The following is a 17,614-nucleotide window of genomic DNA, read 5'->3' on the forward strand; positions in this document are numbered from 1 at the left end:
GACGGTGCAGGAGGGGAAGACCCTCTATGAGGTGGATTGATTCAGTGACTGGGGTAATCGGGATGGGTGTGTCAGAGGCAGTGAGATTGGCACAGGATAGAGCAAGGTTTAGGGCTATGTTGTATATAGGGTTGCTATGAGTCGCAAGTGACTCGACGGCACATAACAACAAGAACATGGTTCTTTGAACTATAGTTTTAATGAATTGTATCCATGAACTGAAGCATTTTTATTTTTCTTCTTTACCTGTTGCCCTTGAATATCACAGGAATATCACTTTTCTAGAAACATCTCAATGAAATAAACAAACAAAAAAGGAAGTAGAGTAAATTCTCTAGAGAAGAAAACACAGTCCCTTTACTCCTTATGACTGTCCTCAGTAACTCTATAAGGCACTAGTTCAGAATTTTTACCAACTAAAAACCCCACCAAACCCCAAACACTGAAAGACCTATCAAAGTCTTAGGAGCAGTAGTACCTGTTCTACTTTTTCACTGGCAACTGATCCATACAGGAATCCCTGGTGCTACATGTAAACAAGAAGGTGTTTGATGATTTGCCAAAACGTTGGAGGTTTTAATCCACCCAAAGGCTTCTTGGAAAAGAGACTTGGTAAACTGCTTCTGAAAAGGCCTTAAAAGCCCTGTGGAGAAGTTCTACTCTACACACATGCAGTGACATGCAGTTGGAATTGACCACATGGCAGCTGACAACAATGACTGATGCCAGGACAGAAGGTGGAGACCCATGACTGAGGGTGCAGGACCCACAGTCCCCTTCCTGAGATCAGGGCCTTTGTGAAAGGCATGCTTGTGTAACCATTTACCTGCAAGGGTCTGGGATCACTTGTGGTTGTCCCTCCTGCATGACCTGCCGTCGCCAGCTTACGGTGCTAGTGGGCATATTCTGGCCCAGGGTACAGCTGACAAGCTTCAAGATGAGTGTGAATAGCTCTGGGTACAAGCTTGAGACCGAGATGCCGGTTGATACCACTTCCTGCACAGCACAGGCTACCTGAAGCAAGAAGGGAGCTTGTGGTCCTGAGGCTCCTCTATTCCAAGGACATCTTCTCCTTGGATTGCTCTCCAAATGAATTTATTCCCCCAACAATTGCTTTCCAGTTAGCTATGCTCCAGAAAAAGCATGAAGAAGGAGAGTGGTTATTTTTCTGGAAATATCTTAAATTAGAACTGCTATATTAGACGATTCCAATCCTTAAGGGACATCATTAATATAAAATGCAAGATTTCTCCTTATTGGATTTTTCCACAAACATGGGTGTTTGAGATCTCCTGCAGAAAGAGAAATAGAGGCACATAGATTTTCTTTGGGCTGTCGAGAATATTACTTCTAAAAATGATCAGCCACATTGCCATATTAGTGCAACACAGATTGGAATTGAATGGAAATCAGCGTATAAAAGGGGATTGGGTATAATGAAGGCTCCTTTACCAAGTCTCAGGTGGGAGCAGATGATTGTCCAGAGTGGGAAGGGCTGTTGGACTCACTGATAATGCGTCCGCGGTGACTGTGTCATCTTCTAACCCCTTCTCCAGCTTGTCTACCAAGGCTCGCAAGAGTTTACCACTGGAGGCTGGGTTCTCAGCCAGTGCCTTCCAGAGTGTCTTTGTGTCCCTGGCATGGCAAGACAGAGAGCTGATGAAACATAAGGCCTTGCAATTTATTTCCCCCTACTAGTTTATTTCTAAATCATGGTGGTATAGCACTGGTCTGTGCGTTGCTGTACAGAGGTAACTCGTGGTTGCTGTGATGCTGAAGCCTGTGACAGTGATGTGCCAGTCGTAGTAATGGGCACCCATGGTGGACAGTGTTGGCTGGAGCTTCCCGACTAAATCAAGCCTGGAAGCAGGAGCGGCATCCACTTCCAAAATGGCTTGCCTCCGGAACATGTACGAACAGTGTTCAGGCTGTTCATTCATAGGGTCGCTATGAGTCGTCTATGACTCGACGGCATTAAACAACAACAACAAAAACTCGAATACAAATTTGAACAAATGATTTCAATTTTCCTCATACCCGCCATCTAATTGTACAAACCCATGATTAATCCCCCTCTTCCCCCCTGCACATCTACATCCCTCTGCTTCCAGCCTCTCCCACCCCTCCTGGATCATTATACTCATTCTACAATAATGGTTTTATACAATATTTATCCTTGTGGGACTGAGTTAGTTCACTCAGCATAATTTGAGCTTTGTTATTTGGCCCACTCTGAAGCCATAATACCATGAAAGTAAATTTCTAGGGCAGATGAAGACTCTACCAATCTAGCAGCCAGGCCTTGAATAACTGAGGTTATTTAAAGACAGAAACCACTGAGATAGTGCGTTCTTGGTAACCAGAGAGAAGAAAATAGCTATTTCTTAATGTTGGATACTTACTTACTTTTTCTTAAGATGTTTCCCACCCCTTTCAAGGGGAAAATGAAACATGTGACAGTTGAAAATCTTGGGCCTATCTTGTTTTCCTGCCTGACCTTTATTTCCTGCCTTTGAATTTTCTATTGCTGCTTTTATTTCTTGATTTTAAATGTCTTGGAGAAAGTGCAGTCAGAATACAGGCTGGTGGCAAGGATAGCGAAGCTTCATCTCACTCACATGATTTGGTCATATTGCTAAAAGAGGCTAATCCTTGGAGAGGGACATCATGCTTGGAAAGGTGGAGGGATGGCAAAGGAGAGGAAGACCCTCAACTAAGTGGATTGACACAGCAACTATAGCAAGAGGCTTGAGTGTGGGAGTGACACAGGACCGGGCAGGGTTCAGATTTGTTGTTCACAGGGTCACTGTGGGGGGTTATGCTTGCCCGGATGGCACCTAACAACAACAATATTATGATTGGAGTGGCGGTTTACAGAACAGATTGGTATTCCATTCAATCACTCACACGTATTTCGCTTTATGACACTGGGGACAAGCCCCAGGTTGTAACATCATTCCTCCCTGTCTCTCTGTGATAGATACTGTTGCTACAACTTAGAGTAAAATATTTGAGTTTTCCTTCTGATAGGCCTGAGCTTTACACACGCCCTGACTTTGTTAGATTTTACTGTATTATTCATAGAATGTATGTCTTAAACCACTTGGAAAAATATTACATGTTTTCCAAAGGCCAATTTTATTTTATAATTACTATTAAAGTGAGATATTCTCAACCTTTGTATACTGCTTTTATCTTAAATAATAAACCTTTCCCCCTTGCCTCCCAGAAGCAGCCTTTTCTAGGAGAAGAGACCAGCTTAAGCAGGATCTACCTGTCAAAGGGCAGAGGCTTCTGCAAAATGTTGGAAACAACTGCATCAGTGTGGAAGCTGGTTATCTGCGATATGGCTTCTAGCACAAACTGAAAACTTTCTTCCTTCTGTCTGAGAACCGGCATGTGGTGGTAAATAGTGTTCAAGATCTCCAATAGCTAAAAAAGTAAGCGAAACCAATCATTAAATTACTATTTCTACTTCACATGAATGGACCACGGTATGCCCCATCAGCCTATTGTGGCTGGGAGGTTGCTGATGGATTAAAACCTTGGTGTTAGGAGTGCTACGATTTACATATATGCCAACAGAGCGCTCTAATTATTTAGAAATATCTCTCCAAACAAAAAACAATTCTACACATGATCTTTCACTCAGAAATATTATTGATTAGTTATATGTTATTGTTGTTGTTATGTGCCATTGAGTTACCTTTGACTCATAGTGACCCTGTGTACAACAGCTTTGAAGTCTGCTCTGTCCTGAGTCAGTCTCATTAACTCCAACACAACTACCTTCATTTTACCAGTTACTGTATTAATCCATTTCATCTGGGGTCTTCCTCTCCTGTACTGTCCCTCCACCCTTCCAATCATCATGTCCTACAAGGAGTGGTCCCTCCTGGCCATGTACCCAAAGTATGTGAGAGAGAGCTTCAAAATCCTAGCCTCCAAGGAAAAATTTGATTTCACTCTCTCCAAGACAGACCTATTTGTTTTCTTAGTGGTCCATCGTATGTTCAAGACTGTTCTCCAGTATCACAGCTCAAAGGCATTGATTCTTCTTCTGTGATCCTTAGTCATTGTCCAGTTTTCTAATAACACAGCAAGTAATTGTGAAGATCACGGCCCTGTATCAGGTACACCTTAGTCTCTAAACGGATGTAATTTATTCCCAGTACTTTGGAGAGGTCCCTTACAGGGGATTTACTCAGTCCAATTTGTCTTTTGATTTCCTGACTGCTGGTGACAGTATTGTCAATTGTGGAGCTAAGCAAGCTGTAATTGTTAGCAACCTCATCTCTTCTCCACTCATCATGGTGCTGTCAATTGGCTTTTGACTGTTTGATGTTGAGCTTTAATTTATATTGAAGACTACAGTCCTTGACCTTCTGCAGCAAATGCTTCAGGTCCTCCTCAGTTTCCTCCAGCAAAGTTGTGTCCCATGCATAAGGCAGGTTGTTGATGAGTCTTTCTTCAATTCTGATACTGCATTCTTCCTTTTAAAGCCCAGCCTCTTGAATGTTCTTCCACAAATGGATTGAAAAGGTATGGAAACAGGATGCATCCTTGACACTCTCCTTAACTGATTTTGAACATGCAGTGTGTCTTTGTGCTGTTTAGACAACTGCTTCCTGGTTCAAGCACAGGTTTCACATGAGCACAGTCAAGTTTTCTGGGATTTCATTTTCCTCAAGGTTAGCCATAATTTGTCGTGATCCACACAGTCAAATGCCTTTGTATAGTCCTTGAAACACAGATAGACATTCCTCTGGTACTCTTTGGTTTCTGCCAAGACCCGTCTGAAATTGGTGGCAATGTCTCTAGTGCCACACCTCTTCTAAAACCAGATTTTATTTCTGGCGGTTCTCTGTCAATGCACTGTTTCAGTTGTTTTTGCATTATCTTCAGCAGGATTCACTTGTGTGTCATAATAGTAAAATTGTTCTATAATTTCTACACTCTGTGTTGAGTCACTTTTTTGGAATGGGAAAAAATATGGATCTCTTTCAGTCAGTTGGTCAGGTAGTTGTCCTCCAGATTTCTTGACACAACCTGGTGAGCCCATCCAGGGCAGCAACTGCTTGTTGAAATATGTCAGTTGATATTTTTTTTTTTTTTGCCAGTTCCTTCAGAGCAGCCTGAACTTCCTCTTTCATCACTATTACCTCTTTATTATATATTATTTCTTGAAATTCTTCTGTGTCAGCCTTTTCTTTTTGGTACAGTGACTCTGAATACTCCTTCCATCTTCTTTTAATGCTTCCTGCATAATTCAATATTCTTCCCATAGCATTCTTAAGAATTGAGACTTGCGATTTGAAATTGCTCATTAGTTCCTTCAGCTTAAGAAATGCTGAGCCAAGTTCACCTCTTTTGATTTTTCATCTCTAGCTCACTGAACATTTAATTATAATACTTTACTTTGTCTTCCTGAGCTGCTCTCTGAAATCTTCTATTCAGTTCCTTAACTTCTATCTTTCTCTCCTTTGCTTTGATTTCTTGATGCTCTCAATTTAGCAAACTTTAGTGAAAGATTATGTTATGTTAGATGTGAAACCTGCACTTGGACAAGGAAGCAGTTGTCTAAATAGAGCAAGAACACACCGCATGGTTCAAAATTAGCAAAGAAGTGTGTCAGATATGTGTCCTGTCTCCATACCTTTTCAATCCATATGTGGAACAGATCATTTGAGAGGCTGGGCTTTATGAAGAAGAATGCAGCATCAGAGTTGACTCTACAATAGCCTGCATTATGCAGATGACACACCTTGCCTGCAGAAATTGAGGAGGACCTGAAGTGTTTGCTGTAGAAGGTCAACGACTGTAGTCTTCAATATGGATTGAAGCTCAACATCGAGAAGACAAAAGATTCTCACTACTGGGTCAATTGACAGCACCGTGATAGATGGAGAAGAGAGTGAGGTTGTTAAAAATTACATCTTACTTGGCTCCACAATTGATACTCTCAGCACCAGCATTCAGGAAATCAACAGGCAAATTGAACTGGGAAAATCTGCCATCAGGGACCTCTCCAGAGACTAAGAAACTACTATATAAGTCTAGAGACCAAGATGCACCTGATCTAGGCCTTTGCGTTCACAATTACTTGTTATACATCAGAGAGCTGGACAACATTTAAGGAAGACAGAAGAAGGATTGATGTCTTTGAGTTGTGGTGCTGGAGAAGAGTTGAATATTGCATGGATTTCCAAGAGAATAAACAGGTTTGTCCTGAAGAGAGTAGAAACCAAGCTGCTCCTTAGAGGCAAGGATTTTGAAGCTCTGTCTGACATACTTTGGACATATTTCCAGGAGGGACAAGTCTCTGGAGAGGGACATCAATGCTTAGAAGAGTGGAGGGACAGCACAAGAAGAAGAAGACTCTGTATGAGATGCATTAACACTGTAAATGAGTTAATGGGATTACGTTAATTGGGAATAGTGAGATTGGCTCAAGATAGAACAAGGTTCAGAGTTAAGAGTCTCAGGCAACTCAACAGCACATAGCAAGAAGCTAAGCATGATAAGAGTATTTACCAAAGATGCCTACTATGTAGTTCTTTCTCAGAAAGAGTGAGTAGTCAAATAACAGGTACTAGGAGAGAGAGGAAGAAATTTAACCAAATGGACTGACACAGGGACTGCTAAAATGGTCTCAAATGTGTCAGAAATAGCAAGGACAGAGCAGGATAGGAAAGGGTTCTGATCTGTTATTCATAGGGTTGCTATGGGTTGTATTTAACTCAACAGCACTTAATACCAACAACAAAAACAGTAAAATAAACGTTATCAGTCATGTATCTACACACACACACATAACAGTGGAATCAATTGAGGTCACAGGGGAGAGGTATCTTGTCTGGGCCATGAAGACTACGTTCAAAGGGCAAAGTGGAGAATATGGGGAAGCGCATCTTAGAACAGAGATAAAGATAAGCCACCAAAAAGAGTGAGAGAGTAAGCTTAAGAACATGGTGGAAAGATGTTCTGAAATAAGACAATAGCCTTCTTAGAGCACAGAGAGATTGAGGCAATGAAAGGAAATTAATTGAGTAAAAAAAAAAATAATAGTGGAGCTGTGTCTGAGGAGTTGAAGGCCAACTTTTTAAATTTGGCCATAAATCTATGGGCAATAGGGAATGATATTATGGTGGTTTTTCTTGCATGCAAGTTTTCTTTTAAAATAAAATTTTTTATTTTAATTTTGATTTTTAATGAAAGTTTACAGAAAAGTTAAATTTTCATTCATTCATTGTTGCACATTTTCACTTCCTCCTCACCCAGTTCACTTTTTTTTTAAACAAGCAAAAAAAAATTATTCAATCATTGTTACACAATTACCTAAATCCTCCTACCCTCCCCATAGTCCTCTTTGCAAAGTACCTCTGATTCTGGGATGTCTGGCTATGGTTTAAAAATTTTATTGACTTGGAGAAGGCATATTTCTAATTTAATTTAACTCTGATTTTTTTTGGATGTGTTGAGAAAGAGATAGATCTCAATTTTTTTTTCTGATAAACTTTTTAGGTTAAATATAACATTTCCTTCCTAAATTGTAGCTCTTTGAGTGTAAATATCTTCTTCTTCTTCTTCTTTTTTCCTTCTGTGTACCATCAAGTTGGACTATTAGACTGGCAAGAAGGAGATTGCCCCTCCTTCTCCAGCAGAATCAGGTGGATTTGAACCGCGTGCCTTTGGGATTGCAGTGCAGCTTCTTGCCACTAGGCCACCAGAGCTCCCTGAGTGTAAATATCTTCCAAACGTGATTTCCATATAGACATATTGCTCTTGAAGATGATGTAAGTGTTTATTATTGAGGCTCTGTTTCACATACTTTGGGCAGGTGGCCAGGAGGGCCAGTGCTTGGAGAGAGACATCACACTTGGAAGGGTGGAGGGACAATGCAGGACAGGAAGACCCAGGATGAGATGGATTGACTCCGTAATTGTAGCAATGGTATAACATCTGTCAGAGATGATGAAATTGGCTCAGGATAGGGCAGGTTGCAGCGTTTATGTGCATAAAGTTACTAACAGTCACAGATGACTCTATAGCACATAGTAACCTTGTATAAATAATCCAAAGTCAGGTGGTTCAAATCCATATGCTGCTCCACAGAAGAAAGATAGGCAACCTCCTTCTATGTGATTTATAGCTTCTGATCTGCTGGAGGCTTAGCTGTGACTCAAATATGATTCAGTGCCAATAAATTGAATCGAGTTGATGTTATATATGCAAAGATACGGATGCCTCCACCTTAGTATCTTTGATTCTTTCATGCCTAGTCCCGTGGCCTACACACTAGAAGTTCCCAATACATTTATTTTAAAGGACTGGAAAGTAATTAACTCAGAGGCTATTTCTCATCCTTTATAGAAAAAGCCATGCTTTAGAGGATAGTTTTGTAGTTGAAGATGAGTGTATGTAGGTTAATGGACCAGAATTTATTTCTCCAATTCTTCTTGAAATGCTTTCACTTAGTTAAAAATGTTTTTCCTCTCCATTAATCTTTACTGCTTGTGTTCTGTTTCTGAGTTTAAGAAAAGAGGATGGAAGTTCTTGCTAGGGCAATGTGACAAGATAAGAAAATAAAAGGCATCTAGATTAGCAAAGAGATGTTTAAATTATTGCTATATGCAGACGATATAATAGTGTACACAGAACACTCCAAAGACTCCACAAAAAACAGAGATAATAGGCCAGTTTAGTAGAGTGGCAGGATATAAGATCAATATCCAAAAATCAATAGGATTCCTCTACAGTAACAAAGAGAACTCAGAGATGGAAATAAAGAAAGCAGTACCACTTACAATAGCCAACCACAAACTGAAATACTAGGAGAACCTGACTAGAGATACAAAAGACCTATACAAAGAAAATGACAGAGTATTTCTGCAAGAAACAATAAAAGACCTAAAGAAATTGAAAAATGTTCCCTGTTCATGGATAGGAAGACTCAATAATGTGAAAATGACAATCCTGCCAAAAGCAATCTACATGTTAAGTGCAATCCCAATCCAGATACAACATTTATTTTTCAAGGAGATTGAAAGGGAATTTATAAATTTTTTTTTGGAGAGGCATGAGACCCTAAATAAGCAAAACACTTCTGAGAAACAAAAATGAGGTTGGAGGCATAGCACACCCTGACCTCAGAACCTACTACACAGCAATAGTAATCAACAGCATGGTTCTGGTACAATGACAGGCACATAGACCAATGTAACAGAATTGAGAACCCAGAAATAGACACAGCTATCTATAGTCAACTGATATTCAACAAGGAAATCAAAGCTATCAAATGGAGAAATGATACTCTCTTCAACAAGTGGTGCTGGCAAACCTGGACTTCTACCTGCAGAAAATTGAAACAGGATCCACATCTCACACCAAACACAAAAAATCAACTCAAGGTGGATCAGAGAAATAGGAGTAAAAGCCCAAATCATAGCGTTTATAAGAGACAAACTGGGATCAAGCTTAGAAGAGCTAGTCTAAAGTATAAAGAGACTGCCAAATACAACCAGAAATGCATAGCCTGAAAAGGATAAAATTGATGTATGAGACCTTCTAAATATTAAATCCATGTGTGCATCAAAAACTTTTTTCCAACTGGGTGAAAAGAAAACCTGCAGACTGGGAACAAACATTTGGTAATACCATCTCAGACAAGAAATCTTATAACAAGAGTTTACAGAATACTCCTGGCCTCCACAAGAAGAATACTCAACAACAAAATGGGCAACAGACATGGAAAGAATTTTCACAGAGGAAGACATTTGAATGGCAAACAGACACATGAAGAAATGCTCCAAATCATTGGCAATAAGAGAGATACAAATCAAAACCATCTCACTCTAGTAATAGTGGTAAAGTTTAACAGGTCAGCAAGTAATTAATGTTGCAGAGAATGTGGTGAGAAAAGAACTCTTATACATTGTTTATGGGATTGCAAAATGATACAACCATTCAGGAAGGCAGTTTGGTGCTTCTTCAAAAGAAATTCCATATGACCCACGTATTCCACTACTTGGAATATACCCTGAGAATATGAGAACTGAGGCACAAACAGAGATTTGTACACCAATGTTCATGGCAGCATTATTCACCATCGCAAGAACATGGAAACAGCCCAGATGTCCAACCACAAACGAATGGATTGAGAAATTATGGTACATTCACACAATGGAATACTACGCAGCACGCAGAGCAATGATTTTGTAAATTATTACCTAACTTGGGAGGGACTGGAGAGCATTATGCTGAGTGAGCTCAGTCCCACAGGATAACTATTATATTATTGTAGAATGAGTGTAAGTATCCAAGTGGGGGTGGAGGGTGGAAACAGAGGGATGAGGATGTGCAGGGTGAGGGGGGATTAATCATGGGGTTGTACAATTTGATGAGGGGGCGTGAGGGAAATTGAAAAAATCTTTTTTTGAAAACAATTCATTCAAATTTTGTAAGTAAACTAGTATAAAATCTAAAAAAAATATTAAAAAAAAAGAAGAGGATAGAGAAAGTATCTCCATCTGAGGCTCTTAATCAAGCCTATTGGATTTTAATTTTGTTCGCTCTGCTCAAATCTCCAGTAGGAAGCAAAGATTATAAACCTTCTCAATTGAGTTCTTCTTGTTCACTGGAGAATAAACCCCACGCTGTGCAGAAAAACAACCTGAATAGTGGCTGAAGAATCAGGGATCCTGCTGGTGGTCAGTGAGCATCTCAAAAGCTCTCAAGTGGTTACTCCCAACCTGGCAAATCTAACAGGCTTGACATATTAGAGTCCTGAGTCCCTTTTTTTCTGACCTCCTTCCTCAGAGGAGAGCAGAGCAACTTGAAAAGCTTTTGTTATCAAAGCCCAGATAGGCAACAAGGACAGGTTTACCTGGTGCTAAACACGGGGCCTTGTTATTCTTGCATAACTTAGGCCTCTTTTAGAGCATCACCAGGCAGAGTCTGACTCATCATTTCACAACGATAAGAATTCTGCTTGATGGAAAAGCTGGCTGTAGCTCACCTGGTCTTCCAAGGCTGCACCCTGCTCCTTCAGGACAGCAATCATCCATATGCCACAAGCCTTGGTGCAAGTGGGGTTCAGGGTCTCCAAACCATCCAGTATTTCTTCCAGGAACATTTTTATTTCTTCAGCTGGGATGAATTTACTGAGGATCTGAGGATGCACCCAGAAAGACTCATGTTAGCAATCACCTTGCTATCTATCTGGGCACTTGCAACATGGAGTCAACACCCATTTGAGAACATTAGAGATCTCTGGTGGCTTAGTGGTAAGGAGTTGTGTTGCCAGCTCAAACACAGCAAGTTCGAACCCACTAGCTTCTCTGCAAGAGAAATATGGTCAATTTCCTCCCATGCAATTCACAGCTTTTGAAAACCCACTGGAAGATCAGCTATCAGTTGGTTCTAACTCCACATACGCCATGACACATTAACAGTAGACTATCGAGCTAGTTAGCACACAACTTCATACAAAGGCTTTATAGACACAGCACATAAATTGAAGGAAACTTCTAAAATAGAACATGGACGCCACCTTTTAATTCTAAACAAACTTTCCATGAAATTGTCTTATTTTATTCCTTCCATTTTTATTGACTGCCAGGATTATTGAGCAAATTTCGACTCCAAATCTTAGTTCTTAGTATATCTTGTCAGAGAAAAGTAATGTGTATGGAGTTCTGGTGTAGTTGTAAGAAGTTGCACTGCCAACCCACAGTCACATGGTTGAAATCTACCAGCTACTTTTTAGGAAAAAGATGGACAATCTCCTCCCATGCAATTTACTACCTCTGAAAACCCACCAGAAGGTCAGCTGTAAGTTGGTTCTGGCATGACAGAACATAGCAACAACGTAACAATACTAATATAGCAATTATATATTTATAAGGCACTTCCATAAACATTTAATATACCATATAGATGTCTTAAATATGTTGAAGAATAGCTAAAGCTTGAACATTTAGAGAATATTTTCAACATATATGAAATGTCATCCTAGCTACTTAGATCTCTTTACAATATCCTCACAGAGCAAGGATTATTCTATGCCCTCACTTTTCCATGTTCCAATGTGAAGAACAGTCAACATATGGACAACAAAAAGAAAATTTTACAATCTTAGTGAGTAGGAATAAAAACTATACAAAATGTAAGCACAATTTAAAAAATTTGAAAGCGTATTTAATATCTTTAGAATTGTTATTGGGTACTGTCTAGTTGGAACAGATCCATAGTTGACTCTCCAGAGGGTTTTCAGAGGCAGTTAATAGAACGGGAACACACTGGGCATCCTTCTTCTGCAGAACAGCCCGTGGATTCAAACCTCGTGCCTTCAGGTTTGCAGCACAGCTTCTGACAAGGACTCAAACAAGTTTTGTTAATTCATTAAGATACTGTTCATTGTTTTCACTGTGTTAACTGGTTGATATTAAATTAGCTAAAGGTGTTAAGCAGTCAAGTACCTGGCATATAATTAACAATAAATACTAAGAACTATTAAAGACAACCCAAACTGTACAGAACATTGGTGAGTAGGTTTATATGTCTCTTTGTTTAATGAAAATAGTATCTAGGAGAGCAGGATTTGGGAAATGTTAGTGAGTTCAAGGCCAAGTGTCTGAGGCTTTACACAAGAAAGAAGGCAATGATCATAAGTATGTAGGAAAACACCTTCCTATTCCCATGTAACTTCATTTTGAATTAAATATCCTGATGGTATTTAATGTAATTATCTTTGAGAAAAAATCAGCTCTTTTAAAAAAATAATTTTAATGAAAGTTTACAGAGACTTAGGGTTTCCAGTCATTCATTGTTGCACTTTTTCCCTGCCCACCCCCACCCCCTCAATTCACTCTTCCCCTTGAAAAGTAAAATGAAAACTCTTTCATTGTTATGCAATCCCTCCCCTCAAGTCCACTTCATTGTGCAACCTTAATTCTGGACTCCTGTCACGACAATAATACCAAATCATAAACAGTTCTCCCCCTTATCTGTTTCAATGCGGTATACATCATTCATCCCCTCCTTTTCTGTCTTCCCTCAACCCCAATGTCAGTTCCATTTTACAACAATGGCCCTATGCAACATTTGTCCTTTTGTGACTGAGATATTTCAATCAGCATAATGTCCTCCAGGGTCACCCATTTTGAATAATATTGCATGAGTTCCTTGTTTTTCAATACAGAGTAGTACTCCATTGTGTGAATATACCACAGCTTCTCTATCCATTCGTTTGTTGATGGGCTTGGGTTGTTTCCAGACCTTTGCTATTGTGAACAAAGCCACAATAAATATGGATGTGCGTATATCTGCTTGGGTGGTGGTTATTGTTTCTTTGGGTCAAATGATATTTCAATTTGCAGCTTTTTGAGAAAGCACCATACAGCCTTCCATAGTGGTTGCACCATTTTACACTCCCACCAACAGTGAATAAGTGTTTTAGTTTCTCCGCAACCTCGCCAGCATTTGTTGTTTGCTGTTCTGTTAAATTTTGCTATTCTTACTGGGGTGAGATGATATCTTGTAGTTGTTTTGATTTGCATCTCTCTTAGAGCTAGGGATTTTGAACATTTCTTCATGTGCTTGTTGGCCATCTGTATGTCTTCCTTGGTGAAGTGTCTGTTCATATCGTGTGCCCATTTTTCAGTTGGGTTATTTATCTTTATCTTGTTGTGGTGAAAATGAGCTGTTTCGAAGATTAGTTTGTAGGAAGCCATCCTGAGTAGATCTTAGCTTTGCTACAGATAACACTTCTGACACCCAGCCCTACCCTGTCCATCTCCGGTTACGCCTACCTCTTTACCTGTAAATCAACACCTTGGGGCATGCCCCTCCCTCTCTATTGTAAACTGATAGCCTAGGGCTGGGTTCCCTGGCAGCCCACCCTCCTCAGCTGCCTATTTATTGCAGAATTCTTCGAATAAACTTTCAGGCTTGATCAGAGAACTTTGACTTGCCTCATCTCTCATGTCCCTCTCCCTCTCCCCCTCTCAATCTGCACAGATCCCTCTCTAGAACACGTGTGAACCCGCAGGTCGGTTTCATTAGTAGTTGGCATATCCTAGGCTTTCCTTGACTCACCTTACAATGACAGTTTTGGTTTGTGTTGGTTTTTTGCTTCTGCCTCCAACTCCCTCCCACACCCCACATTTTTATAAGGAAAGGAACTCATATTTTTGAGCAGTTATTACATCATGTACTTCCTCAAGCATTTGATGAATGAATGTTAACCCAACTAGTTTTTCTTCCATATTTGTATCACTTTCTCATCAATCCTGTTACTGTCACCTTAGCACAACAAACTCTTAGTACAATCTTAGCAGCAGGGAGCCCTGGTGAGCTATTGGATAAGGATTGAGCTGCCAACATAGAGGCAGATGGTTTGAATCTGCTCTGTGAGAGAAAGATGGTTTATCTCCTTCTGTGTGATTTATAGCCCCTGACCATGCCCTGTAGGGTCAACTATGTTGTGTTAATGTTAGGTGCTGTCTAGCCAAGTATGATTCATAGTGACCCTGTGAACAGCAGATCTGAACCCTGTCCTATTCTCTGCCATGCTCATAATCTCTGACAGAGTTGAACCCACTGCTGCAGTCACTGTGTCAATGAATTGGTTCTGATCCAACAGAACATAATACAGTGCACAACAACAGCAGCAACACGTGCTATCACAGTGTCCCTCAAACTGACCTCACTGATTTTCTTTTCTCAGTCAGAATGATTTTAGAGAGGTAAGTCATGTCACGTTCTTCCTCTCAAAACTGTCGCAAGTCCTCAAACAGCCTCTGCAAATTATGGGAAGGCATCTACTTCCTAAACAGCATGCCTCTGGAAACTGTGAACTCTGATAAATAATGATGGTCATGGAAGGGCTTTTTGTTCATGAGGTTGCTATGAGTTGTGTTCAACTCAACAGCAAACAACAACAACCACCTCATCCTCCAGATATTCCCTTGCTTTCTGTAAAAATGTTGCTGTTGTTCGATGCCATCATGTTGAGTATGATGCATAGTGACCCTATGAACAGCACATCTGAACTCTGTCCTATCCTGTTTCATCCTCACATCTCCTGACACACTAAGGCTTACTGTGGCAGTCAGTGTGTCAATCCACCTGGTCAAGGGTCTTCCTGTCCTTCACCGATCTTCCACCCTTCCAATCATCGTGTCCTTCTTCAAGAAAACAGCCCCTCCTAGAAACATGTCTGAAGTATTTGAGGCAAAGCCTCATCATTCTTACCTCCAAAGAGCACTCTGGCTGCACCCTCTCCAAGGCATATTTGTTTCCTCTCTTGGCTGTCCATGGGATGTTCAGTGCTCTTCTCCAACACAACAGCTCAAAAGTGTCAGTTCTCCTTCTGGCAACCTTATTTCATTGTTCAACTCTCAGATGCTATTGGCTGCATCATAAGAGACTCACAGCAGCACGGTATGTTCAGAATCACAGAAAACCTGATGGCTTGAGACTTAGGCCATCACATCAGGGGCTGGTCAATGGGAGATGGGTATTGAATGCTGTAGGCAAAAGGAGGAAGGGATGGTGGTGGAGTAAGGAAGTGTGGGTGGGCAGCAACATTGAATCTATTGGTCATTGTTATAACTGGGCAAATGTCTTTCATCTGCTCTTTTCTGTGGAATGCTTGTCTGTCAGATACTATTATATATATTTAGAGGTTGAGACAGACTAGGAAGAAGGATTGGCCATCCACTTCTGAAATGATTGGCCTTCGAAAACCCTATGTACAGTAGAGCACACTTAGACTATCGCTTGGACTAGCAGACATGGCAATTGAGACTGAGATCTTAGAAACGGAAATACAGAGAAGAAGGAACAGCTATAAGCAGACACTACTGATTGGAATGTGGAATGTGAGAAGCATGAATGTAGGAAAATTGGACTTTGTTAAGAAAGAAATGGAATGCATAAATATTGACATAGTAGGTATTGGCGAAATGAGATAGCTTGGCACGGGACATTTTGAATCAGATGATTATATGGTTTACTATGCCGAGGATGAAAAGGTGAGGAAGAATGGGGTTGGTTTCATAATTTAAAAAGTCATTTCTAGAGCCATCCTGAAATACAATGTGGTGAGTCGCTTATTAAGTCCTCAAATTGACATCATTACTCCTAATAATTTGGAGAGGTCCCTACCTGTAGACTTTCCCAGTGCAATGCATCTCCTTATTTCCTAACTGCTGGTAACAAGGGTGTTAATTGTAGATCCAAGTAAAATGACGTTGTTAACAGTTTCAATCTCTTCTCCATCCATCATGATGTTGCTGATTGGTCCAGTTGTAAGAATCTTTGTTCATTTCACATTGAGATGCAATCCATAATTGAAGGCTGCATTCCTTGATCATCTGCAACAAGTGTCTTCCTCACTTTCAGGAAGCAAGGTTATGTAATGCAGGTTTTTGATGAGTCTCCCATCCAGTCCTGATGTCATACTCCTCTTCATAGAGTCCAACTTCTCAAATAATTCATTCAATATAAAGATTGAATAGGTATGGAGAGAGAATACAACCCTGACATGCCCCCTTCTTAATTTTAAACCATGCAGTGCTCACTTGTTCCGTGTGCACAACAGCCTCCTGATCCAGGTATAGGTTCCTCATGAGCACAGTCGAGTGCTCTGGGATTCACATTCTTCTCAATGTCAGCCACAACTTGTGATGATCCACACAGTCTTTGTATGGTCAAAAAAGCACAGATAGATATTCTTCTGGTATTCTTTACTTTCAGCCAGGATCCATCTGATATCAGCAATGATATCCCTATACTGATTTTATTGAAGGGAGCTCTAGTGGCCTAGTGGGTACAGAGTTGTGCTGCCAATAAAAAGATGAACAGAATTCACCAGATGCTCCTCAGGGGAAAAGATGGGCAATTTCCTCCCATTTGATTTATGGTGTCTGAAAACCCACAGGAGAATCAGCTAAGATTTGGTTCCAACTCAGTGGTAATAAGTTCATGTTTCTGCTGAATGCTTCACTGCCATCTTTGGAAACTCATAATATGCATAGAAATGACAGTTTTACAAATGGTGCCACCCTATATTGAAGTATTTTTGTCTGTTTCACAACTAGTACAAATATATATAGTGGTCCTGATGGTTCTGCTCAAAATTCACCATTGGCTTTTACTTTTAATAAAGTGGAAGCCAAGTTCCTTAGAACTCTTGTGGTTCTGGCATCAAATGCTTCTGAATCAGACCTCTTAGTGCTTCTCCGCCCGCATCTGTTATCATTTAGAACATTTGCACTTGGTGGTGTTGTATTCTAGCCTAAAATACTTTCTCCAGGCATGTCTATGGTTCACTCAGAGTGGTCTTTGATCAATCAGTCCTCCTCTAGTTCTATTGTCTTCTTTGATTTTAATTTTCTCAGTTATTACTACATGACCCAATATATTTGTCTGATACCATGTAGGAGGATGCAAGCTCATTGAGGACAGGGATTTTCTTTTCCTAACCTCAAAGCCTGTAACTTAAGCCTAGCGTATGGTAAGTGCTCAGGAGATATTAAGTGAGTGAATGAATGGTTGAGGAGATGAGTAGATTGATTGACCAATTCTCACACCAACTCTGAAAAGCAGG

General features: G+C 40.3%; 1 protein-coding gene across 1 annotated transcript in view; it reads right to left on the minus strand.

Annotated features, from left to right (window-relative positions):
• MROH2B (maestro heat-like repeat family member 2B) overlaps positions 1-17,614 on the minus strand; it is a 142,460-nt gene that overhangs the window by 23,936 nt on the left and 100,910 nt on the right. Inside the window, exons 30-33 of the mRNA XM_006889584.1 lie at positions 11,018-11,170; positions 3,275-3,432; positions 1,509-1,635; positions 827-1,014 (exon numbers count right to left, since the gene is read on the minus strand). Coding sequence (XP_006889646.1) covers positions 827-1,014; positions 1,509-1,635; positions 3,275-3,432; positions 11,018-11,170 — 626 coding nt within the window. The remainder of the gene's footprint in view (positions 1-826; positions 1,015-1,508; positions 1,636-3,274; positions 3,433-11,017; positions 11,171-17,614) is intronic.

The sequence above is a fragment of the Elephantulus edwardii genome, unplaced genomic scaffold, assembly GCF_000299155.1.
Source record: "Elephantulus edwardii isolate Elephantulus edwardi_28Jun2011 unplaced genomic scaffold, EleEdw1.0 scaffold00079, whole genome shotgun sequence".
In the NCBI taxonomy this organism is placed as follows: domain Eukaryota; kingdom Metazoa; phylum Chordata; class Mammalia; order Macroscelidea; family Macroscelididae; genus Elephantulus; species Elephantulus edwardii.